We start from the raw sequence: 25,743 nt of genomic DNA, 5'->3' as shown, positions 1-25,743 counted from the left end.
TCTGCAATTTCTGCTTACGGGTAGCATCAGATTTCGGAGAACAGATGTCATGAAGTTGATTGCTCACAACAGAAGCGTGTAATAAGTGTGATATGTGATGTACACTCTAGAATCTCTTGGGGACAGTTCTGTAAACGGTTGGCCAAACTCACAACCTCATGGCCACGTTTAATACTTCATGACTTATATTGCCATCAATGAATCACAAATTGTAGTAACATTCGTTAGTATAAAACTAGAAGGAGGAGTGACCTTTTCAATCCACCACTTAGTTTTTGTGTGGGGCAGATAGGAAAGAGATATTCGTCCATTATAATCTTTGAACCCCCACCGAGTGATAGATTAGACAATAAAACTAACCTCAAACAAGAGCTGACATCTTATGTGCTTGACAAATCATTTTACTTGCTACAAAAATTTGCGAATGCATAATAATAAGGCGCATATTTAAAAGAGAGAGACACAGAGAGAGAGAGAGAGAGATGCTGAACACCGAGTGGTCGCAATTACCAATTATAGAACATACAAATCACTAACTAACGAACTAATAACGAATTCGTAGTTTCAGATGACGCTACCCAGATGATCGTACAAGTGCAGACAACAAATGGTCTGCTACTACAGGTTGGGTTAAAACGGGAATTGACGTACAAGTTAATACATCTACTACGTCCACACCTATACTCCCGGATCCACCTCACAGCGTGTGGTGGAGGTGCTCCTGGTGTCGTGTACGGTACTTCACATCTTCCCTGATCCATTCTCGAATGACTTGTGGGAAGAACGATGGGCGCCAGGTGTTCGTATATGAGGGGAAGTCAAATGAAAACCAAACACTCACTAAAATGGGACCATGGAAGGGTTCCATTCAAAAGTAATCACAGCACGCATTAAGACATTAAGACATTCGTCCCATTGTGGGACGAGACGATCAATTCCTGTTTCGAAGAACGCGGTCGGCCGCTGACGGATCCACAACCACACCCACTCTTGCACCTCCTCATCTGATTGAAACCACGTCCACGCATGACTTTCTTCAGGTCGGCAAATATGTGAAAATCACGCCGTGAAAATCCGGGCAGTAAGAAGGATGGTGTGTTGTCTCCCAAAGTCGCTGAAGCGTAACCTTCGTGCGATTGGCGGGAGTTAACGTGCAACAGGATGATCCCATCCAACAGTATTCCTGGCCGTTTTCACTCTATGGCGCGTCGTAGTTCCTGCAAAGACTCTTTATAGCGCTGCGCGTTGTTGTGGTTCCACGCTCGAGGAACTCGACGAGCAGGGACCACCGCTGTCGAAGACGACTTGTTGCCACTATTTCGAGCCCGAGGACAACCGGCAAAGCCAACAGGGAAAGCGTCCCACATCTGCCCCGTCAAAGATATACAAAGCTGTTCACACAAGTTACGGTAAGATCAAGATGACCTTCTTCGAGAGCAGATGCCCTCAGCTTCTCGAGTTCCTCGCGCGTAGAGCCACAATCAGTGCGTAGCAGTATGAAGACACTTTGCAGAAAGTACTGTCAGACGGAACCGCCCTGTTGAACGATAACGCTCGCCTCCACACTGCCAATGGAACAAAGGCTACGCTTCAGTGATTTGGATGCGTAACAGAACCACATCCTCCATACTGCCCGGAACTTTCATCGTGCGATTCTCACACCTTTGGCGAGATGAAATCGGACGAGGAGGTGTACGAGTGTTTGAGGACCGACAGCGTTGTACGAAACAGGGTTTGATCGTATCGTCTCCCTGTGGGATAAATATCTTAGCGCGTGCGGTGATTACTTTTGAGTGGAACCATTCCACGCCGGCCGAGGTGGTCTCGCGGTTCTAGGCGCTCAGTCCGGAACCGCGCGACTGCTACGGTCGCAGGTTCGAATCCTGCCTCGGGCATGGATGTGTGTGATGTCCTTAGGTTAGTTAGGTTTAAGTAGTTATAAGTTCTAGGGGACTGATGACCACAGATGTTAAGTCCCATAGTGCTCAGAGCCATTTGAACCATTTTTGAACCATTCCATGGTCCTGTTTTTTTTTTCGTTTTCATTTGATTGCCCCTCATAAGTTATAATTTGTCTAGCTCGTCGTGATCGTTTCCCGAGAAGTATGAAGGACGAGGTAACCAGGATCTACGGTCTCTAAATTTCAACCGCAAACTTCTCAGTGATGGAAAACGCCTCTCTTTTAGTGTCCGCCAACGGAGATTATTGAAGCATCACCATAACGCTCACAGCCTTATTGAACGACTTGTGACGAAACCCGGCGCTCTTCGTTGGATCCTCTCTTTCTCTTCCGTTATTCTGAGGATCCTAGATCGATGGAAAAACTCTAGAATCGGTCGAACGATTTTTCTGTAAGACATTTCTTTATTGGATGAACACACACACAAACACACACACACACACACACACACACACACACACACACACACACACACACACACGTAACATAGACAGACAAACAGAGTGAGAGAGTAAATCTGCAGGCCTTCGTGGCCGTTGTCACTGAAGTTAAAATCTTCTGGGTTATTAGGCCGCGTCATGTTTCTTCTAAAATGATCGACGTTTCGACTCCTCTGCTGGGATCTTCCTCAGGATCTACTGGTGTCCACTAATGCTAGATCCCGAAGAACATCCCAGCAGAGGGGTCGAAACGTCGATCATATTAGAAGAAACATGACGCGGCCTAATAACCCAGAAGATTTTAACTTCAGAGTGAGAGTGTGTGTGTGTGTGTGTGTGAGAGAGAGAGAGAGAAAGGGGTGGGGGGGGGGGGCAGAGTAAACAGAAGGGAACAGACGATACATTGGCCACACTTACATACACGAACAAGACAAGAGCCACCAAATAAATAAAGGTGTTGCTCAAACGTCGCTTACAGTTTTCTTATGATAAATCTGCTTTTTTGCCCGATAGTTAGCGAAATATCTCACAGATCTTAGCTAATGAAAAACGAAGAATGAACACTACAAATCGAAAACATCTGCAATGAAAACTTGTCGATTTTTCGTTAAGAGAAGTGGAAGTATGCAGCAAAATAAATGATAACTAGTAGTAAAACCTTTTAGGTTCGTTAAAATTATGGTATGAATTCTTCTAATATAAATCACACGTAAAATCGAAACTTTATTATTTTAGGCCAGATCCTCTGAAAATGCGGCTTTGATGCGGTGAGCAAGGCTGTGCCTTAATATGGCAACCGGGCGTGACAGGCGAGCGCCAAGGCTGTCAACCACCTGGCGCCTGCACAGTGGCTATCGGCAGGTGAGAGCCTCCACTACCACGTGGGGCGCGCGCCGGGCAGCCTAGGTGGGCCGTCGCGCTGGCTCGTGGCCACGCCCACCGCCGCTGGTGGGGACAGCCACGTGGTCACGTCGACTCCCCTCATTGGCCGGGTGGCACGTGTCTGCGCGGGTGCTCTCCCCTCCACTCGCCGTGGCTCCTGGAGCTCGCCCGCGCAAGTTCGGACGACAGAGCCACGCGAGTCGTGAGGCTGTGCGGTGTGCGGAATGCGTGGAGGAGCGGCGGTCGCCATGGCGACAGACATGTTCCGCTACATGTTCGCTTGCGCTGGCAGCAAGGAGGAGGGCTACCAGCAGCAGCAGCGGGTGCAGCAGCTGTTCCAGCCGGCGGGCCAGCAGCTGGACGCGCTGTCGGACGGCTGCCACACGCCGAGCCCAGGCAGCCAGCGGTCCGTCACCCCCGGCTGCGAGGCCGCCGCGGCAACCCCGGGTCCCGACCTGCTGCCGCGGTACACCGCCCTCTTGCCGCCCCTGCACCTCGCCTACAGGTCAGTACCGCGAAAACTATCTGACCGCCTCTTCCCGTGCGCTTTTGTCTAGCAAGCCGTGGTTCACAACGTCACGTCATTCTGTAACTAAGATACATAGAATGATAATCCGCTTCAGTTGCTAATAATTTTCTAAATTTATTCCATGACCGGTTTCAAAGCTTTAAGCTCCATCTTCAAGTGCCACCAAATAATTATGAAATGACAAATGTGTCGTGTTGTCCCGGCAGGCGCTGTGGTTGCTAGTCCTAAGCTCCCATGCTTTTGTTGACGTGGGTGTGCTCCCCAGTGACTGGCCCGACCGCCACACATTTGTGTTTTCGTAATTATTTGGTTCACCTCAAGATGAAGCGTTTATCTTCAAAACCGGTCGTGGAATAAAGTTTGAAAATTACTAGCAACTGAAACAGATTTATATTCTATAAATACGTTCCTCAGTTGCGGATGCTCACCTAATCAAATATTTTTGTTGTAACTATGAAACTTTTGAGTGTTGTGTCACTAAGATGTATGTGACTGTCAGTTTTGTCACGTTAGGGCCAACCTATGCCGCTTGTATTAATTTCATTTTTTATTCAAACTCTTTACTGGAGCCCTTCGCGCACAGCCGCCCATCATCTGCTGCTATCTGCTAGAACAATTAATAACCGACTACATAGATGATTCAAATTAAATGACAATGACTATATATGCACTTTCGGAGCCGGCCGAGGTGGTCTAGCGGTTCTAGGCGCTCAGTCCGGAACCGCGCGACTGCTACGGTCGCAGGTTCGAATCCTGCCTCGGGCATGGATGTGTGTGATGTCCTTAGGTTAGTTAGGTTTAAGTAGTTCTAAGTTCTAGGGGACTGATGACCACAGATGTTAAGTCCCATAGTGCTCAGAGCCATTTGAACCATTTTTGCACTTTCGGTAGATGATCAGCCACGTAGATTTAGACGGGACTGGTCCGCCAGTGGAATATAACAAATACGAGCAACTTTCGTCGACGCTTAAGTGTTCAAAATGACCTTTTTTCACGTATCCAACATTATTATATAGCACCAAAGCTCGAAAGTTTTTCAGCTGCGCCCAGAGAAGTTTTTAATAAGAGATAACTTATATGATTAATTTAGCACCATTAACAGTGTGTATGCCAAGAGATTACTTACATGTTTAATTTAGTACAGTTGACTTTGTACATGCTCTAGCCGCAGATAATAACATGCAGGTATGGTGTTTGAGGCTTGTCGTAGGAGCTACACACAGTTTGATTGAGGCAGCTTTACCTTCAGTCGCACCTCAAAATGACAAGCCTCTGCCTCGCAGAAATATTGTTTACTTCCTTCGACGACATCCATGTAATGCAGATAATTCGTGAGAGCAGACATTCGACTAAATTGTAAAAGTGTGTGCTTTCGGTTTTCGTCTGTTCGAAACTATCAATACACCCTCTTTGAATCTGGTGAAACAACGACGATTTCGCTACAAAAGGTATTTATTGTCACGTCATACTAGATAGCTGAAACGGGAATAAACAACACCCTAGCAACCCGAATTATCGAGAATATCACGTGAACTTTCAGCACTGCTAGAAAGCTTATTTCATAGACGGCAAACTTCAGTTATTACTGAGTGCGTATTGGTCTTTAAATTTTACCATAGTATCATGCGGAAGAAGTACAGTTTCATCTAAATACGTATTTTCTGCGAGGTGATTAATCAGACATTGTTGAGGCAGACGAGTAGCTTCTTTAGAAGCAGCTTCAATATCTTGCGATATCTATTTCGATTTACGTCTCAGAATGCTTTGTTTGTAACTGAGGGGTGGGAGGTACACCACTGAGAGCATTATTTGGAACCGTGGGAAAATTGTAATCAGTGCGTATCATTAACTCTATTGCGCATATCTAGGGACAGAAAATGAAAACTACTTTTTGTGCTACGCTTCACGTTAATCCTTCGTTATACAAAAGCTGTAAGAAGCTGCACAGGCGAAAACGAATCATGTCAGTCTTTTCCCTTAAGAGATGCAATGCGTTCTTCGTGTTCGGACGTGAAAGTATTTAACAAGATATATTTACTACGCAGAATTACTGAAGAATAATGCTACCTGTTTTGTTCGCTTCTGATGTTTTTCGTTGCACTCTTATCAAGTGTTCCTTCTCTATGTATGCATTGAAGTCTCCCATTATAGAAGGCTTGAAAGCTTTTTGATGCTCTTTTTTGCTAATTATTTACATCATGTACAGTCCATTTAACTGACTGGAAGATCTCTTTTTCGTCAAATCTTCTCCTAACTCACACAGAATTAGTTAAGAAGTATAAAGTTATCAACTGAGATTCGTGTGATCTGTATCGAAGCCGTAGAAACAATATTCGTAGTAGTGCATACGTCGCAGCGCATACAGTGCGGTACGTAGATTAATGAGAAGAGACACACACTTACTACACATAACCATTGATAACATAGCCAAAATACCCTATGTAAATTCTACGCGCGAATCGAGTCTGTGCAAAATTCGGCGGCGGTTTTTGGACAAAGGACGGATTGGGTGCCCTTGGGATGTGCTGCATCACGCAGAGCTCATAGCGGGGTCACGAACCGGTCAGCTGGACTGGGAGAACAATCGCCGAATCGGCAACTAATGCTGGTGCAGCCACCCTTGGGGATAGAAAGAGTACATCAACATCGCTTTTTCAGTGCTTTATCACTTTCGCATTGTGGTGTCACCGCCAGACACCACACTTGCTAGGTGGTAGCTTTAAATCGGCCGCGGTCCATTAGTACATGTCGGACCCGCGTGTCGCCACTGAGTGATCGCAGACCGAGCGCCACCACACGGCAGGTCTAGAGAGACTTACTAGCACTCGGCCCAGTTGTACGACGACGTTGCTAGCGACTACACTGACGAAGCCTTTCTCTCATTTGCCGAGAGACAGTTAGAATAGCCTTCAGCTAAGTTAATGGCTACGACCTAGTAAGGCGCCATTAACCATTTGTAACGTTGCATGTACCTCAAGATAGAATCTCACTTGTATCATCCAGAATGCTGTATACCAAAGGACAATATAAAAGTTAAGTGTTCTAGTAGCTACGTTCTTTTCTTTATCACATTCATTACGAATCCTGTTCCAGACTTAACGCCAGACGGCGTGAGTTGACGCGTGCCCTTTCGGCTACTTCACTGTGGACTGGCTGCCTTAACAGTCCACTACAAGCATCTTCCCAATTTTTATGTTACCCAACTTATTAGAAATGTCTTATAGATTATTTTCCGTCGTACATAGTGAATGATAAACCGGTACCTCTGATATCATTCCTGCACCCGTATGTGGTCCCCGAAAATAATTGTTTAGTCTTTGGCGGTGAGTACGTCTAAGCAATTTTAGTGATTTTCTCTCATGTTTGTGTATGGGGTGAAGGAAAAATGACAGCTTTCGGTGAGTGTAATTTCTCTATTTAAATACACGACTAAGACGACTGAATTGTTGCGGTCTTGCTTTACCGCTTCTCCAAGTTTACTCAATACTTTTATTATGAATTTTGTCGCTTGTCTTCCAATAATTCGCATTTAAATTAGAATCTCTGTTGCGTGTCTAAGCGTTGTACTGACCCGTTATGGTCCTAGCAGCGCGTTTCTGAAGTCTATGGAAGTATCCTGTCATGCCAACTTGACAAGACTCCAAGCGCTTGAGAAGTAATCTAAAATAGGTCGCACCATCATCTTACGTTCGGTTTCCTTTACAAAAACATCGCACTTCTACAGAATTCGCTAAAAAATCTTAAGTCTTCGTTTCACCTTGACTACCACTCGTTTGGGGTCTTCGTTGCATTTCGTGTTATAAACAGCATTACCGATGGACACTGAACGATGTAATATGCTCCGTAAGCTCACTTTTTTTTTCGTATCTGTCTGGAAGTCTATAGACAGTGAAACTTGTTGAATAGCGCTCACCTTCCCGTGCAGTGCTTAAGGAAGTGTTAATCCAAATACATATCATTCCTCCGTGTAGGACTCACTGAATGAATTCCGCTGTTTCTGTTGATTGATTCAATATTATATTCAGCACATCCTATGATAAGTTACAGAGAAGGCGGAGTTAGAACTCCGAAACACCTGAACAGCGATCTCCCACACAGAACTCGCGAACTGACACCGCAGGTCAGTATGAGCGCTCTTTTTTGAGGTAAGAATTTTTGGGCGAGCCCAGAGATTTGCTCTGAAATATAGCACCGTGCGAAAATATGGTAACTTGTGGTGCGGATGGAGAGTCAACCATCTAAAAAGCTGGTGATTATAGTGAAGTCCACAAAAATCAGATCGTGCAAGTCTGGTTGCTGGAAACGGTTACCGCAGAATCAGTAATTGCTTTCTTTCATTGTATGTTTCGAAAGTCGGTGTGTGTCGCTGAATGAACAAAGGAACCAGAGGCTTACTCGCGATGTAAAATAGGATAGGAAGTAACGTTTTCCAACTTTGGATACTGGAACAGTAGCACTTTTCAGCACATTATTGTTGGATTTGTTCTCGTTGAATTACGAGCATTGACTTTACGACTAAAAGGCAAGCAATGGAACTGTTAAAAAGATATGTTAAGATGGCATTGCATGGAAGCCGCAGTTGTAATCTGAAGGTACTAAGCCAGCTGTGGACTTCTTACTGAGGGCTTCATTGCTGACGTGTTCGCCAAGGTATTTACCATCAGGGTAATGCCAGAAGACCGTAACGCAGTACACTGAACTGGTAGCTTGACGGCGAGTTTCAGTTGATGTCCTTGCAGCTAAGTAGGTGTATCATCACCCGTATCAAATACATTGAGAGAGAAATCGTGGGCAAGCCTAAAGGTCATAAATCGTAACCATCACACAGGAATAGGTGAGCTGCCCCTTGCTATCTGGTGCTATCTACGTCCGATTGTACTATCTATGACGCCGTAAACTGCAGTTATTTTTGCATGCCGACCGTAGAACACATTATCAGGTAGTTGCACATACTGTTCTTATTTCATCCCCTTACAATAGCGCTTTTTAGCTTGCATGGGATCCAGTTATCGAAATAAGAGCGAAATGAGTGACTGTAATTGTTGCTTGAAAGACATCGCTTCTTAAAAATACATATTTATTCGCAGTATCGGTGCCCACAGAGCAATCAAGCTCCCGTTGGAGCTTAGTCCTCCCTCGGGCATGGGTGTATGTGTTGTTCTTAGCATAAGTTAGTTTAAGCAGTGACCTCAGTAGTTTGGTCCCTTAGGAATTCACACATATTTGAACAGCAGTCATGAATGGTTTGTGTGGAGTAAAGTTTAATTTAAAGTCTTATCGACTTCTGGTCGTTAACGATGTTTCACAAGAAGTGAACAAGATAGTGGTGGAAACAAGAATCGAAGGCGCAAGAGGTATGTAGCCAACGATTGGAAGGGTAAATTAGTATTATTCGTGGGGAAACTTGAAGAATTCCTCCTAATATGAGCTCGGGAAGGACAGAATGATAATGCTTTGTCCAGCATCGTAAGCTTTGCATGTTAAAAATGCCTACAGTCAGCATCTTTGTCACGTACAGTTGTGGCTGCCAAACCTGACGAGTGTCGATAGCACTTACATTTTATCCAAGATATCTCTTATGCGAAAATTGTCTGATGATGAAGAATTAGAAGCATTTTGTACCTTTTTCAGTATCCAGTCTTTGAGTTACATGCCTCCATAAGTCAGCTTTTCTGGCTATCGTGCGTATAACCCGATACTATAAGGGATATGTGACGTAGACATTGGGGTAATACCGTAAGGTATCCGTGAAGTGCCGACCAAACGTTCAGCTTCAAATATTGGCCTTTCAGCTTTAGGTGGAAGTGGGGACTTGCCTGATACCTCAACTGAGGTATAATTAGCTGCTGCCGCATGTCTCGGATCGATGAAGGTGGGCGCTGGTTTGAAGCACTCGCGAGGAAAGTGGGTACACACTGTCCAGCCAGACTGACTATAAATAGGAAGCAGGAATAAGATCCCATAGACGACGAGGTCATCAGAGGCTGTACCAAACTTCGGATTGGGGAAGAGAGTGGAAGGGAATCGGCCATGCCCTTTTAAAGGAATTATCCTAGCATTCGTCGTAAGCGATTTGGGGAAATCACGGAAAACATAAATAAACCTAGATGCCTGAACGCTGTTTTGAAACCGTCCTTGTGAAGACTACAGCCTCTTAACCACAGCTCGGTTATATTCTTCGAGACGAGTATTCTGTGTTCCAAGACTATAGCTTTCATTTCCATTGTTGCCGTGATCTTCAGTCCGAAGACTGCTTAATGCAGGTCTCCGTGCAAGGCCGTCGTGTGCAAGGCTCTTCAATTGTAACCTACATTCACTTGAAATGTGTAGTCTATTCCCGTCTACAACTTTTCCCAGTTTCTCTTCCCGTACATAACGTAACTAGAGTGATCCGCCTTGTCTGTAGTTGACCAACTACCAAGAGATGTCATTCCAGACACGAATTAAATGTGGAGCAGATAACAGTACGTATATTACAAGCTCACCATTACTATAATTTAAATTATATATACGTATTTTCGCCGTGAAGCAATCTGTTTATTAGTGTTAACCATGTCCAAAGTCTTGCAGTAATTCGTAAGATTAGCTTTCCCATACAGACAGACACAGGTGGGGGGGCTTTATTTTATTATAATTCTTTGATACCTGAAGATTTGTCCTGTCGACCCATGTAATCTTCAGCGTTCAGAAGCTTCTAGTCTCATTTTGTATTTACCGCTTGTCCGCCCCCGGAAGCTGAATGGTCAACATGACGGATTGTCAATCCTCCGGGTGCGGGTTCGATTCCCGGCTGAGTCGGGGCATTTTCTCCGCCCAAGGACTGGGTGTTGTGCTGTCCTCATCATCATCCTCAACGGCTGCAGGTCGCCGAAGTGGCATCAAATTGAAAGACCGGCACCCGGCGAATGGTCTGCCCGACGGGGGCCGTAGCCATACGGTTAAATTAACAAAAAAAAAATCATTCACGTTTCACTTCCATGTGAAGTAACACTCCAAACACTCCAAACGTGCTTTCAGAACCGGTTTCATAACACAGTTGTATTAATGTGTAAAAATGTTAATCTATACCAAAAGACCTACACTGAGATGAAAAAAGTGATGGGATACCTCCTAATAACGTGGCGGACTATCTTTCGCCCACCAGAGGTCAGTTCGTTCACAAATACAGCACCAGCAACACTTCCGCAATTATGGAAGGCTGTAGAGGCAGAATGGCTGTTTTTTGGGGGTGACTTCCAACTACTTGCTGAGTCCATGCTAAGTCGAGATGATGCATCACCAACAAGCACAGTGCCCTCTGGACAACTTGGTTTCATGGCTTCGTAGGATTTGCTCCACAGTCGAACCCTGCAATCAGCTCTTACCAGCTGAAATTGCAACTCTTCACGCCAGTCGTCTAGGATCCAACCGATATGGTCCCACTTTACGTGCTCGTTCTATTTCGTATCACTTTACGAAATTACGCCACAATATTTAAACGAGACTATCAAGCGGCACAGGATTATTGCATTCGAATGTTGCAGGATTGCTCCATTTAATTTAGGACGTGCAGCCGCATAAATTCCACATCCTCGAATATTTCGGCCGTCCGCCTTCTTAACTGGGTGGTTACGTGTTTGACTCCCATGCAGCGGTACCGGGTTTGATTCCGGCCGGGTTGGGCATTTTATCCGCTCGTGGACTGCATGTTGTGTTGTCCTCATCACCGGCACACAAGTCACCCATTGTGGCGTTGACTGAAATAAGAACTGCACTCGGCGGCCGAACGTCCCCGGCCAACAATGCCATACGCTCATTTCATTTCGGCTGTGTACCGTTCTGCCGTCTTCAGAGTGATCTTCGGAGCAGTTTTTGCGCCACTAGAACATGATAATGCGTTGTTAGATAGGTTTTCGTGTTAATATTCATAACAATAGGTCGGAGCAAAGCTCTGCTTTGGCAAGGCTAACACGGGGACCGTACGAACTCCCCATCACCGATTCGATTCATATTAACAGGGTGTGTAGGGCACGACTAGGACTTCATCATATTAGTTTGAAAACAGGAAAACGCAACTCTCAACCGTTTCTGAGAAAACTGAGTTTTAAAATTTCACGCGTGCTATATATTTATTCAAGGATTCCTCAGCCGACCGAGTAATCGCTTAGTTTCATATGGGCGAGGTCTCTCAATTGAACCTCGCTGCCGCTTTTTTCTTTTCCATTCCTACGTAATTCTAACAGATGTGCATGGTACGCCACGAAATTCTATGATGACCCAGAATCGTTTATGAATGTAAACTTGTTTTACGGTAGACATATTGAAAAAACCACGCGCGTGCGGAAATCTGGCATTCATTACAAGTGCTGTACGTAGCAATAACTTATGTTTCCCGTGTTCCTATGGTCAGCTTCACCCCGATTCGTGCAGCACTCCATTGGTTACAACATTATACTTGTCAGAGATGTAGATGCAGTAATATAAATTGTGTGCAATTTCTCACCAGTGGCAAGGAGAGGTGGGCTGCCGAATGGTGCGGCAACTGTCTTCGTAGGAAAGCTGGACAGGAGCAGAAACATAAGCATACAAGTTAACACAGTAAACAGAAGATTTACTCAACTTGTATTTCTCCAAGTGGACGGAAACATGTAATTTCGTTGCCAAGTGAAAGACGCCAGTACGGTGGTATCGATACGTATCACCAGATAAAATGGCTACACTGAGAATTCCAATAAAGTTTAAGTTTTTGCGTATCCTTTTTTATTTTCAATCTCCTTACCAAAATTTTTCTCAATTTCTTCTGGATGAAGATTATGAAAATAATAGATGACTGTTTCATTATTGACAGTCTGCTCTGTCATACTGAATTTGTTGTTAGAATTAAATTGGACTGAGGAAAAGGAAGTGCTGGTAGGCAGATTCCATTCCTCGATCACACGGTTCTGAAACTTCTTTCACGGTCGCCTGCAGACACCTTGAGCTCTAGGGACCTAATAAAGTACATTAGCATGCGTAAAATTTTCAAAAGTATTTCTCGAAAGTCGTTGAGAGTTACATCTTGTCGTGTCCTGAGAGGGTATAAGGAAGACAGCAAGATATGTATCGGGGGACCTTACCTCGACCGATGAATTCTATTAGATTAACTGGTGGTGGGCTGCCTGATGATTGACCATGTCTGAAAAGCAAACTTTCAGCGATGCAGAGTACGCATCTCATCAGGACTACTAAGGAAACAGGACGTAAATGTGTAAGAACAGATGTGAGTACATTACATGGAACCCCTGGCACCCTTCCCGGTTTACAAGTTCCCATCGATAGCCGACTCTTTAAGTCTGCTATGTGTCCCGCATTAACCGGTTCGTGCTGACGAGTGTCGTGGAGATGGCTCCGTCCGCTCATTGCTGGTACTGCAATCCTAATACGATAGGAGGGCCCTATTTATAAGGCTTCTTTTGCGCACAGCCCTTCTGGAAAGATAGACAACTGTGCGCTGTCTGTGGCCGATTGCACGGTTAGTGCGTGATGCAACCACATTCAGCCGGCCAGAGTGGCCGTGCGGTTCTAGGTGCTACAGTCTGGAATCGAGCGACCGCTACGGTCGCAGGTTCGAATCCTGCCTCGGGCATGGATGTGTGTAATGTCCTTTGGTTAGTTACGTTTAATTAGTTCTAAGTTCTAGGCGACTGATGACTTCAGAAGCTAAGTCAAATAGTGCCCAGAGCCATTTGAACCATTTTTTTGCAACCACATTCCGCGTTGTGGTGCAGCCTGTCTTCTATAGTGGTCGTAGGATCCAGGACGTGCTAGCCTCCACTAAGGACAAGGTGGATGCATTACACACTGCAGGCGTGTACAAGGTGGAATGCGAATTTGGAGAAGCATACATCGGCGAGACCGGTAGGCCTATAGCAACGCGCATTCGGGAACACGACCGCTATATTCGTCTAGGGCAACACAACAAATCTGCAGTGGCAGAACATCAGCAAGACGGCGGAAAAAAAATAAAATTCAGCGCAGCTTGTGTGTTGGCCAAGCAGCCGGTTATGACGAAAGGCAAACTCAGAGAGGCCATCGAAATACACTCCTGGAAATTGAAATAAGAACACCGTGAATTCATTGTCCCAGGAAGGGGAAACTTTATTGACACATTCCTGGGGTCAGATACATCACATGATCACACTGACAGAACCACAGGCACATAGACACAGGCAACAGAGCATGCACAATGTCGGCACTAGTACAGTGTATATCCACCTTTCGCAGCAATGCAGGCTGCTATTCTCCCATGGAGACGATCGTAGAGATGCTGGATGTAGTCCTGTGGAACGGCTTGCCATGCCATTTCCACCTGGCGCCTCAGTTGGACCAGCATTCGTGCTGGACGTGCAGACCGCGTGAGACGACGCTTCATCCAGTCCCAAACATGCTCAATGGGGGACAGATCCGGAGATCTTGCTGGCCAGGGTAGTTGACTTACACCTTCTAGAGCACGTTGGGTGGCACGGGATACATGCGGACGTGCATTGTCCTGTTGGAACAGCAAGTTCCCTTACCGGTCTAGGAATGGTAGAACGATGGGTTCGAGGACGGTTTGGCTGTACCGTGCACTATTCAGTGTCCCCTCGACGATCACCAGTGGTGTACGGCCAGTGTAGGAGATCGCTCCCCACACCATGATGCCGGGTGTTGGCCCTGTGTGCCTCGGTCGTATGCAGTCCTGATTGTGGCGCTCACCTGCACGGCGCCAAACACGCATACGACCATCATTGGCACCAAGGCAGAAGCGACTCTCATCGCTGAAGACGACACGTCTCCATTCGTCCCTCCATTCACGCCTGTCGCGACACCACTGGAGGCGGGCTGCACGATGTTGGGGCGTGAGCGGAAGACGGCCTAACGGTGTGCGGGACCGTAGCCCAGCTTCATGGAGACGGTTGCGAATGGTCCTCGCCGATACTCCAGGAGCAACAGTGTCCCTAATTTGCTGGGAAGTGGCGGTGCGGTCCCCTACGGCACTGCGTAGGATCCTACGGTCTTGGCGTGCATCCGTGCGTCGCTGCGGTCCGGTCCCAGGTCGACGGGCACGTGCACCTTCCGCCGACCACTGGCGACAACATCGATGTACTGTGGAGACCTCACGCCCCACGTGTTGAGCAATTCGGCGGTACGTCCACCCGGCCTCCCGCATGCCCACTATACGCCCTCGCTCAAAGTCCGTCAACTGCACATACGGTTCACGTCCACGCTGTCGCGGCATGCTACCAGTGTTAAAGACTGCGATGGAGCTCCGTATGCCACGGCAAACTGGCTGACACTGACGGCGGCGGTGCACAAATGCTGCGCAGCTAGCGCCATTCGACGGCCAACACCGCGGTTCCTGGTGTGTCCGCTGTGCCGTGCGTGTGATCATTGCTTGTACAGCCCTCTCGCAGTGTCCGGAGCAAGTATGGTGGGTCTGACACACCGGTGTCAATGTGTTCTTTTTTCCATTTCCAGGAGTGTACTTAAACACCCTAATAACATGAACAGGGATGATGGACTCAGGCTTGCCCCATCTGGGCTGCCAGCAATCAGAGACCAACAGACCGCACTGTCAACACGAGGCACGAGCACCATCCAATCATGGCACATAACGCAAGAGCCAACAAAGGTTACATTCTCCCTTCTATTAAAATAAAGTTCCCTCCCCTTCTTCCTTAAGCGACCAATGGAACCAACTACCTTTTTAAAATTATGACGTAATGGCATGCGCAGTGAACAGTAACAACAAAATATAAAGGACACTGCATAGCTAGAAGGCACCATCAGACGCAGAAGAATGCCGCTGCAACCGTGGCCGAAACGTTGGTTTTTCTCCAGCTGCAGTTATTATAAACTTTATGACGCGGTACTATACTCAGAAAACTTTTATGTCGACTGACTCTGGCCGCGGAAGCCTACGCAATTATAGTACACATTTGCCTTATCTGAAAAGTCCCCTCGTTGCTGTCCTATAAGCTTCCGGCACTGAAACGGGGGCCGGCCGCGGTGGCCGAGCGGTTCTAGGCGCTACAGTCTGGAACCGCGCGACCGCTACGGTCGCAGGTTCGAATCCTGCCTCGAGCATGGATGTGTGTGATGTCCTTCGATTATTTATGTTTAAGTAGTTCTAAGTTCTAGGGGACTGATGACCTCAGAAGTTAAGTCCCATGTGCTCAGAGCCATTTTTGAACTAAAACGGGCAGCTTACTGACTCTGGCTATGAGTTACAGTTTAAGCTGTATTAACGAACTGGTCGGAATATTTTGGCATTAAAGACAGTCAACAGTAGTGCCCTTCAGGTTCTGTCAATTTGAACCAAATCGGCGAGTTTGTACGGTCTCCCTGCTCAGGATCCTAAACAGCAAACACGAATGATGGGCATGGGACTGATATGGATTGTTTTGTTTCGTTGTGCAGGGAGTCAGTGGATGAGTTCATCGCACCCGACCTGCACCCACTGGTGCTGCGCTACGGTGAGCAGCAGCAGCAGCCGGCGCCAGCCGCGGTGAAGCAGGAGCTGTGCAAGGTGGAGCAACTGAGGTACGCCGTGCAGCAGCCGCTGGTACCGGTCATCAAGCAGGAGACCACAGCCGGTTCGCCTACCAAGGCTTCCTTACACCTGCCCGCCAATTCGCCCACTTCCGACGACGGTTTCGCCGACGACGACGACTGGGACGGCGACGACGACGACGAAGAGGGCTGCTTGGCCACTGCGGGGGTGGCGAGGCGGCGGGGCGGGGGTGGAAGCGGCGGCGGCAGCGGGCGCGCGGTGAGCCCGCTGGTGATGCGGAGGCGGCGGCTGGCCGCCAACGCCCGCGAACGCCGCCGCATGCAGAACCTCAACAGGGCGTTCGACCGGCTGCGCACGCACCTGCCCTCGCTCGGCAACGACCGGCAGCTCTCCAAGTACGAGACGTTGCAGATGGCGCAGACCTACATCACCGCCCTCTACGACCTCTTGCAGTAGCTGTGTTGCTACTGCGCCGAACGGTAAACTTTAACACCGTCGATGTGTCAGCTGTAAGCTACTTTCGCGCTGGTCAGTGCTGCAAGATTGCGATAGACATTTTAGATCGCCAGCAGTTTTTTTCTGTTCACAAGGCTACAAGTACAGCTACAATTCCAGACATTTTGCTCCGACAGAGGCGAGTTGCTTTAGATCCCCACGCTGGTTCCATAAGCGCAGATTAACGCCCCACTACGACCTAAGTTTCAGCCATAAAGTGATTTTGAATTTAATGCAATTAGGAAGCTACATCAGTCTATGTGCCGAGAAGATACGTTTTTATTTATTTTATTACATTATTTCTCTCTCTCTCTCTCTCTCTTTTTCTGTGCACCAAGACGTACTTTGTCAATCCTCCAGTGTGTGCTCTGCACCAATATGTGGTATGCTTCTCACAGGGGTAGTCAAAGCTTTAATTAACATTTCAAAATAATTAAAATTATGTAATTACACATTTTGTTTATGGGCAGGTACATGTCTGCAGTCCTGGTTAACATTGTAGTAATCTTGCCACAGCACTGCACTAATGGCTATAACTCCTCAGTGAAGTGGAGATGGTCCGCACTATTTTCTTTTTGTTGCTTTAGCAGACTGTTATAGTACTCACGCAAGATGAATTCAGTGTGTATCAGGACTGCAGAGTTAAGTACCTGCCAACAAACAAACAATTAATTATGTAATTTTTAAAATGATGGAACTCCAGGTTGCAATATCAACAACATAAGAAAGAAGTTAGATTGTTGCTCACCATAAAAATGACACTTGGAGTCACAGACAGGCAGAATATAAAGACAGTTACACTTGTAGCTTTTGGCCAAAGACATCTTCAGAAAAGGAAACGCATACACATTCATTCACACTAGAAAGCACACCTCAATGCACACGTGACTTCCATCTCCAGCACCTGGGACAGGATTGTCACCATTCTGGTCCGAACTGCCAGAGGTGTGATTCTGATGTGCTTGCAATGTGTGTGCGTGCGTGCGTGCGTGGATGCATATCTTTTTTCTTAAGAAGGCTTAAATGTGTAACTGTCTTTCCATTCTGCCTAACAAAGTGATAATTAAAACCTCATAACTACTACCACTTGTACTATTTCCATTTGTGAACACCAAGGCATGTAACATTTTGGGACTCAGTTTTTCTCTCTTGTATTGTCATTGAACAAAAAAACTATCCTACTTCTTTGTTCCTAGAGTAGGGAATTGTATCTCAGAAGCCAGCAGTGAATTCACTTTATTGTTTTATGGTTGGAACAGTACAGGTAACGTTCTTCTCTTAATTGTTATTAAGCAATCTCTGAGCTAAAAGCAAAACACAAGAGGATTGTTACTATGACTGGCATCAAATGGTCCATGACATAACGCAGCAACCATCTTCCTGTAAGTTAGTATCAGATCTGAAAGAGGTAATTAGAGTTAAATTTAAAAATGTGATCTAAACATGTATTAATAAAATTGTTTCTTTTAGTGTATTTTTCCGTTGCATTGCCCATAATGAAGACTATTTCCAGATAGCATGATCTGCAGTAACATGAAAGTCAACATCATCATATGCATCCCACATCTCTCACCTATCTGCATATATGCACTCCACTCAAGTTCATAACCTACTGAACCAGCTAGGTGTGTGGCATTCATTTATATTGATGTGAACAACCAGTATCACACTATTCAGTTTCTCCTGTTTGGAAAATTTTAAAATTCAAACTTCAAGAAATTGAATTTGAGTAAATGTAGCAATACTTTATAACAGAATATATTTTTAAGAAAGCTGTAGATACCAGATGGTAGCTAATGTCAAAATAAATTTGTCTGATGTAACAGACATACCATTATTTCATCAACTGATTTGTGCCATATGTTTTGTAACTTGAATGCACTGCATTACTACTGACTGTGCAAACATATATCTAGTCTTTCCCACCCCATTTCACTTTATTACCCATTTAGTTACTTCCGTATAAGCTGTTCTATTGTTTACCCATGTAATAACTAAGCAGTGTTGTTGGAGCTCTTCCTTTGATAATAATTCGTAGAGTTTATGCTTGTTTGGCATAGAACAAATGTAGATAATGTGGAACAGAGAACACAAACTTCAGTGGACATAAAATATAAGTACCTGCTTTTATATTTGTATTTATTTTTGTGATTGTTGTTCCCATAATGCTGTACTGTATTTTCTTATCCTTTCCTGTATATTGTTAAGACTGCTATGAATGTTAAATGTTGTTAAATCAGACTGTTTCTGTCTATACCAGTGTACCTCATAATTTCAGGTTTATGCTTGTTTAGTTCTTGAGTGATATTAAAAAAGTAGATGGTTTTCAGCCATGTAGATCTGTGCAGTTTGCATTTTTCTCTAGTTACTTTCATTCATTATCATAACTGTATGCTGTGTTAGAAAAGATCAGATCTGGTTTTTTTAAAAATGAAGACCAGATTTTTTAAAATCAATACTGAAATACTAGTTAACCATCTCTAAACTAGAGCTCATTTTTCGCTTCTTCTGTATTATTTTATCTGGTCATAAATCTGTTTGTTCATTTTGTGCAGGTTCGAGTAAAAAATAAGCCTTATTTTGTGTGTAGCCTATATGACAATTTGCAGGCTGTAGATATTGACATACCTAGGTCTAGCAGCTATGTGTTGTGCGTACTTAAATCTTCTAAGAACAGTATTACGTTTAGCATTTAAATCTTGTACATATTGTATATATTTGTTAATATGTTGTGAATAAATGATCTCCATTTATGTTTCATATAATTTTTGTTTTACTTTTAAACCTGTTTCTTTAATTTTAACTGTGCCCATTTTCATGGTAGTAATTGCATATGATGTGAGACACTCTTTTTTAGAAAACTGTTTATTCAGTGGATTATTTTTGATGTAAATAATTAGTATGAGTATTGCTCCTGCAGAAATATTGTGGCCAAAATTATCATTACACTTACAGCCTCCCAAAATAAGCAGTAATAAATTTTCCTCTACACTGTTATTGTTAGTTACTAATGTGTCATAGCAACAAGGACTGATAATGTAATGGTTAGTATTGTAGTAGTTGTCTGGTCATTGCAGTCAAAGTTAATGCACATGAAAGTTGTTTTAAAGCAGTTCCATATGCAAAACAGTGTACATTTTTCTCTGTTCATCCACGTCTGAATGACAGAATGAGGGAAAAGTTGGATATAAGTTATTCACAAGTACTGTGCAATGAATTTAGCCTGCTATCCTGCATAGAGAGACAGAAAAATGTCACAGCATAGAACTTTCATTTATCAACAAACATCTTTCATCAAAACACATTGCAAAGAAAAAAGAGATATTGTAAGCTCTACATGGTGAAATGACTGTACATACTGTTGCTTGTTCCAGTAATTATGAGAGTATTGTTAGTGATTTAATTGTTAGTAGGGCTAACTAGCTAGCCAATACATAATTATTGACATAAAGGTTTGCCTATGGTGAAGAAGGGATTGGAGCTACAAAGTTATCAATGAATAGATCCGAACATTTTTTCAACTTTTCCATTTTTTGGAAGTCAGCTAGGTGATAAAACAAGTCAATACAGATGGGGACACTTATTACCTTTATTCACTGTTGTGCTTTTGTCTGACCAGGAAAACTCAAGTCTGTAACCCTTAGTTACTTCACAATAACTAAAGTACATTATGTGATCAAAAGTATATAGACTCCTGCTAATAGATAAAAATAGCCTCATCAGTAAATAAAATCAAATTAATAACTGCATCATCCATCTGAATCTGAAGTTGAGCACATCAGCAGAATTCAATGCAATGCATACAATCTGTACCAGTTAATTCTTGGTAGAGATTGATATGGTGAGGATGATATTTATGGTGATGAAGAACACAAACAACACTACTCTGGTTCACGCCAGACTCCCTAGCGATTTGACACAAACTAACACAAGGCTCTTGAACCACAGAGCAAGAGTACCAATTTTCGTTTCCATTAGCAACTTCCCTTTGCTGGATATGTTTCCAATGCAATAAAGATCCAGGTGTTCTCAATTTATCATACACATATTTAAATGTATGACACGTAGGGTGAGTACATTGAGGATATCTTTCAGTTTATAAGTCTCTAGCTCTCATTGAATTTCGTTGGCATTCTCCATAAATGAGAAGCGTATCAACTTCTTCTTCAAAGGAATACATCATTCACATTTGCTAGATTCGGTGATATTAGTCTTACTGCTCCTAATAGTGTTGAATTGCGAAACTGTCGAATGGTGTTTACGTGTCAATGGCACATTAAATGGATACGCCATATTCGGCGAAAATTTACTATTTGCACGATATACGAGAGAGAATTGTCAGAGCATGTGCTTCGAAGAGTGGCGAAGTGATAGGATATACCACTAAATCAATTATAAGAAGATTACAACACTGCATTGATACCAATGGTCATCACTTCGAACACCTTCTATAAATGGACGTTCATCCAACCTTTTTGACCTTCAAAGACCTTAGTGTTACACATCATTGGATTCGTCTCGATAGCCGCTATCAGAAAATACATACCAAATTATAGCAGCCTATTTATAAAAACAGAGTTGACCGTATCTTTGACACGACCCCACCTAACAACAAAAAACCGTCATATTACGGCCCTCGTTGTCACATGCAACATTTGTCTAACAAACTTTTCAGGTACTGTACTATCATACTTCCGGAGTTATTCTAGGTGGCAATAGTTAGTGACTCACCCTGTGTAATTGTACAACAGAGGTTTAGGAACCAGATTTCAAATTATAAGACATTTCCAGTGCCAGATGTGGACTCAGACCACCATTTACTGGTTATGAACTGTACATTAAAACTGAAGAAACTGGAAAAGGATAGGAAATAAGAGATGGGGTCTAGATAAGTTGAAAGAACCAGAAGTTTATGAGATTTTGAGAGGCAGCATTAAGCACAGGTTGACAAAAATGGGGGAGAGGAATACAGTAAAAGATGAATTCTTAGCTTTAAGAGATGAAATAAGGAAGGCAGCAGAGGATCAAATAGGTAAAAAGACAAGGCCTAGTAGAAATCCTTGGAAACACAAGAGATGTGGAATTTAACTGATGAAAGGAGAAAAATAAATTAGCAGGAAATGAAGCTGGCAAAAGAGAATGCGAACATATAAAAAAGGAGACAGAGAGAGTGCAAAGTATCTAAGCAGGAATGACTATAGGACAAATTTAAGGATTTAGAAGCATAATTCACTAGGGGAAAGACACATACCGCTACAGGAAACCCAAAGAGGCACATGGGGAAAAGAAAAACATTGTGTGAATATCAAGAGCTCGGATGGAAAACCAGTCCAAGCATGAAGAGAAAGCTGGAAGATGGAACGAGTATTTTTGTCGGTCTAAACTTGACCCACTTGAAGGCAGTGTTATAGAAAGGCAAGAGAACATGGATGAAGATGAGGTGGGAGAAGAATTTCACAGAACTTTGAAACATCTAAGCAAGACCCCGGGGTCAGACAATATTCCGTTAGAACTATTGATAGCCGTAGAAAAGCCAGGCATAGCAAAACTCTTCTGACGGGCGGGAAAGATGTATGAGACAGCCAAAATACCCTCAGACTTCAAGAAGATGTAATAATTCCAATTCCAAAGAAAGCAGTTCGGACGAGTGTGAAAACTATCGAACTATCAGTTTAATAAGCCATGTTTGCAAATACTAACACGAATTCTTTATAGAAGAATGGAAAACTGGTAGAAGCCGACTTCCCGGGTTCGATTCCCGGCGGGGTCAGGGATTTTCTCTGCCTCGTGCTGACTGGGTGTTGTGTGCTGTCCTTAGGTTAGTTAGGTTTAAGTAGTTCTAAGTTCTAGGGGACTGATGACCATAGAAGTTAAGTCCCATAGTGCTCACAGCCATTTGAACCATTGAAGCCGACCTTGGAGAAAACCAGTTTGCATTCCGGAGAGATGTAGGAACACGCGAGGCAGTACTGTCCCTACGACTTACGTTAGAGGATGGACTGAGGAAAGGCAAAACTACATTTATAGCATTTGTAGACATAGAGAAAGCATTTTACTATTTTGACTTGAATACTCTCTTTGAAATTCTGAAATACTTGTACAAAAACCTGACGGCAGTTACAAGAGTCGAAAGGCATGAAAGGGAAGCAATGGTTGAGAAGGGAGTGTGACAAAGTGATAGTCTGTCCTCGATGTTATTCACCTTCGACATTGAACGACAGGTAAAGGAAACCAAAGAAAATTTTGGAGTAGGAACTAAAGTTCAGGCAGAAGAAATATAAATTTTGAGGTTTGTCTATGACACTGCAGTTCTGTCAGAGACAGCGAAGAGCTTGGAAGAGCAGTTGACTGGAATGGACAATGTATTGAAAGGAGCTTCTAAGATGAACACCAAAAAATGGTTCAAATGGCTCTGAGCACTAGGGGACTCAACTTCTGAGGTCATTAGTCCCCTAGAACGTAGAACTAGTTAAACCTAACTAACCTAAGGACATCACACACATCCATGCCCGAGGCAGGATTCGAACCTGCGACCGTAGCGGTCTCGTTGTTCCAGACTGCAGCGCCTAGAACCGCACGGCCACTTCGGCCGGCTATGAACATCAACGAAAGCAAACAAGGATACGGAATGTAGTCGAATTAAATCAGGTGAGGCCAAGGGACTTAGGTAAGGAAATGGGACATTTAAAGTAGTAGATGATTTTTTTCATTTGCACAACAAATCAACTTATGGTGGTCGAAGTAGAGAGGATATAAAATGTAGAATGACAATGGCAAGAAAAACACTTCTGAAGAAGAGAATTTAGTTAGCATCGAATGCAGATGGATTAGGAAGTCTTTTCTAAAATTATTTGTTGGAGTGTAGCCATGTATGGAAGTGAAACATGGACAATAAACAGTTTAGACAAAAAGACTATAGAAGCTTTCGATATGTGGCGCTACAGAAGAATGTTGAAGATTAGATGGATATGCTACAGCAGAGAGTTGAAGGTTAGGTGGGTAGGTCACGTAACTAATGAGGAGATACTAAATACACACCTGGAAATTGAAATAAGAACACCGTGAATTCATTGTCCCAGGAAGGGGAAACTTTATTGACACATTCCTGGGGTCAGATACATCACATGATCACACTGACAGAACCACAGGCACATAGACACAGGCAACAGAGCATGCACAATGTCGGCACTAGTACAGTGTATATCCAACTTTCGCAGCAATGCAGGCTGCTATTCTCCCATGGAGACGATCGTAAAGATGCTGGATGTAGTCCTGTGGAACGGCTTGCCATGCCATTTCCACCTGGCGCCTCAGTTGGACCAGCATTCGTGCTGGACGTGCAGACCGCGTGAGACGACGCTTCATCCAGTCCCAAACATGCTCAATGGGGGACAGATCCGGAGATCTTGCTGGCCAGGGTAGTTGACTTACACCTTCTAGAGCACGTTGGGTGGCACGGGATACATGCGGACGTGCATTGTCCTGTTGGAACAGCAAGTTCCCTTGCCGGTCTAGGAATGGTAGAACGATGGGTTCGATGACGGTTTGGCTGTACCGTGCACTATTCAGTGTCCCCTCGACGATCACCAGTGGTGTACGGCCAGTGTAGGAGATCGCTCCCCACACCATGATGCCGGGTGTTGGCCCTGTGTGCCTCGGTCGTATGCAGTCCTGATTGTGGCGCTCACCTGCACGGCGCCAAACACGCATACGACCATCATTGGCACCAAGGCAGAAGCGACTCTCATCGCTGAAGACGACACGTCTCCATTCGTCCATCCATTCACGCCTGTCGCGACACCACTGGAGGCGGGCTGCACGATGTTGGGGCGTGAGCGGAAGACGGCCTAACGGTGTGCGGGACCGTAGCCCAGCTTCATGGAGACGGTTGCGAATGGTCCTCGCCGATACCCCAGGAGCAACAGTGTCCCTAATTTGCTGGGAAGTGGCGGTGCGGTCCCCTGCGGCACTGCGTAGGATCCTACGGTCTTGGCGTGCATCCGTGCGTCGCTGCGGTCCGGTCCCAGGTCGACGGGCACGTGCACCTTCCGCCGACCACTGGCGACAACATCGATGTACTGTGGAGACCTCACGCCCCACGTGTTGAGCAATTCGGCGGTACGTCCACCCGGCCTCCCGCATGCCCACTACACGCCATCGCTCAAAGTCCGTCAACTGCACATACGGTTCACGTCCACGCTGTCGCGGCATGCTACCAGTGTTAAAGACTGCGATGGAGCTCCGTATGCCACGGCAAACTGGCTGACACTGACGGCGGCGGTGCACAAATGCTGCGCAGCTAGCGCCATTCGACGGCCAACACCGTGGTTCCTGGTGTGTCCGCTGTGCCGTGCGTGTGATCATTGCTTGTACAGCCCTCTCGCAGTGTCCGGAGCAAGTATGGTGGGTCTGACACACCGGTGTCAATGTGTTCTTTTTTCCATTTCCAGGAGTGTAGAATTTGCGAGACAAGAAATTCGTGGCACAACCTGACGAAAAGAAACGATCGGTTGATATGACACATTCTGAGATATGAAGGACTCACCAATTTAATACTGGAGCAGAGTGTGTGGGGAAGAGAGAAAATCATAGAGGGAGACCAAGAGACGAATACAAAATAAGCAAATTCAGGGTGTTGGCTGCAGTAGTTGTTCAGAGATGAACAGGCTCGCACAGGATAGAGTAGCTTGGAGAGCTGCATCAAACCAGTCTTCGGACTGAAGGCCACAACAACAACATTGTCCCGAGTAGTTGAGTAGGTTCCTCCTTTAACTACCCTCCACACTGAAAGGAGAATTTTTCTGTTTTTTCCTAAAAGATGGAAAACAGCCGCCGAATTTTCGGACAAAGTGATCTGTCATGACACTATCGCCTCTGTCCATCAGAAAGGAGCGGCTCATGGCAAACCTTTGAGAAAACCAGACG

General features: G+C 44.9%; 1 protein-coding gene across 1 annotated transcript; it reads left to right on the top strand.

Annotated features, from left to right (window-relative positions):
• Nucleotides 1–3,531: 3,531 nt before the first annotated feature.
• Nucleotides 3,532–16,779, top strand: LOC126235394 (protein Fer3-like). The gene is made up of 3 exons (XM_049944115.1): nt 3,532–3,788; nt 16,230–16,352; nt 16,605–16,779. Exons 1-3 carry the CDS (start codon nt 3,532–3,534, stop codon nt 16,777–16,779), a joined length of 555 nt encoding a protein of 184 aa, XP_049800072.1.
• Nucleotides 16,780–25,743: the final 8,964 nt, after the last annotated feature.

The sequence above is a fragment of the Schistocerca nitens genome, chromosome 2 (genome assembly GCF_023898315.1).
Source record: "Schistocerca nitens isolate TAMUIC-IGC-003100 chromosome 2, iqSchNite1.1, whole genome shotgun sequence".
In the NCBI taxonomy this organism is placed as follows: Eukaryota; Metazoa; Arthropoda; class Insecta; order Orthoptera; family Acrididae; genus Schistocerca; species Schistocerca nitens.
Note: the sequence above shows the minus strand (reverse complement) of the source record. Positions and strands in the feature narration are given on the sequence as shown.

What these genes read in the sequence shown, in the direction of transcription:
- LOC126235394 (XM_049944115.1), top strand. Translation starts at nt 3,532, where the DNA reads ATGGCGACAGACATGTTCCGCTACATGTTCGCTTGCGCTGGCAGCAAG. An exon ending in CCCCTGCACCTCGCCTACAG is followed by an intron (nt 3,789 to 16,229) that starts GTCAGTACCGCG and finishes TTCGTTGTGCAG; the next exon opens with GGAGTCAGTGGATGAGTTCA. An exon ending in TGCAAGGTGGAGCAACTGAG is followed by an intron (nt 16,353 to 16,604) that starts GTACGCCGTGCA and finishes GGTGATGCGGAG; the next exon opens with GCGGCGGCTGGCCGCCAACG.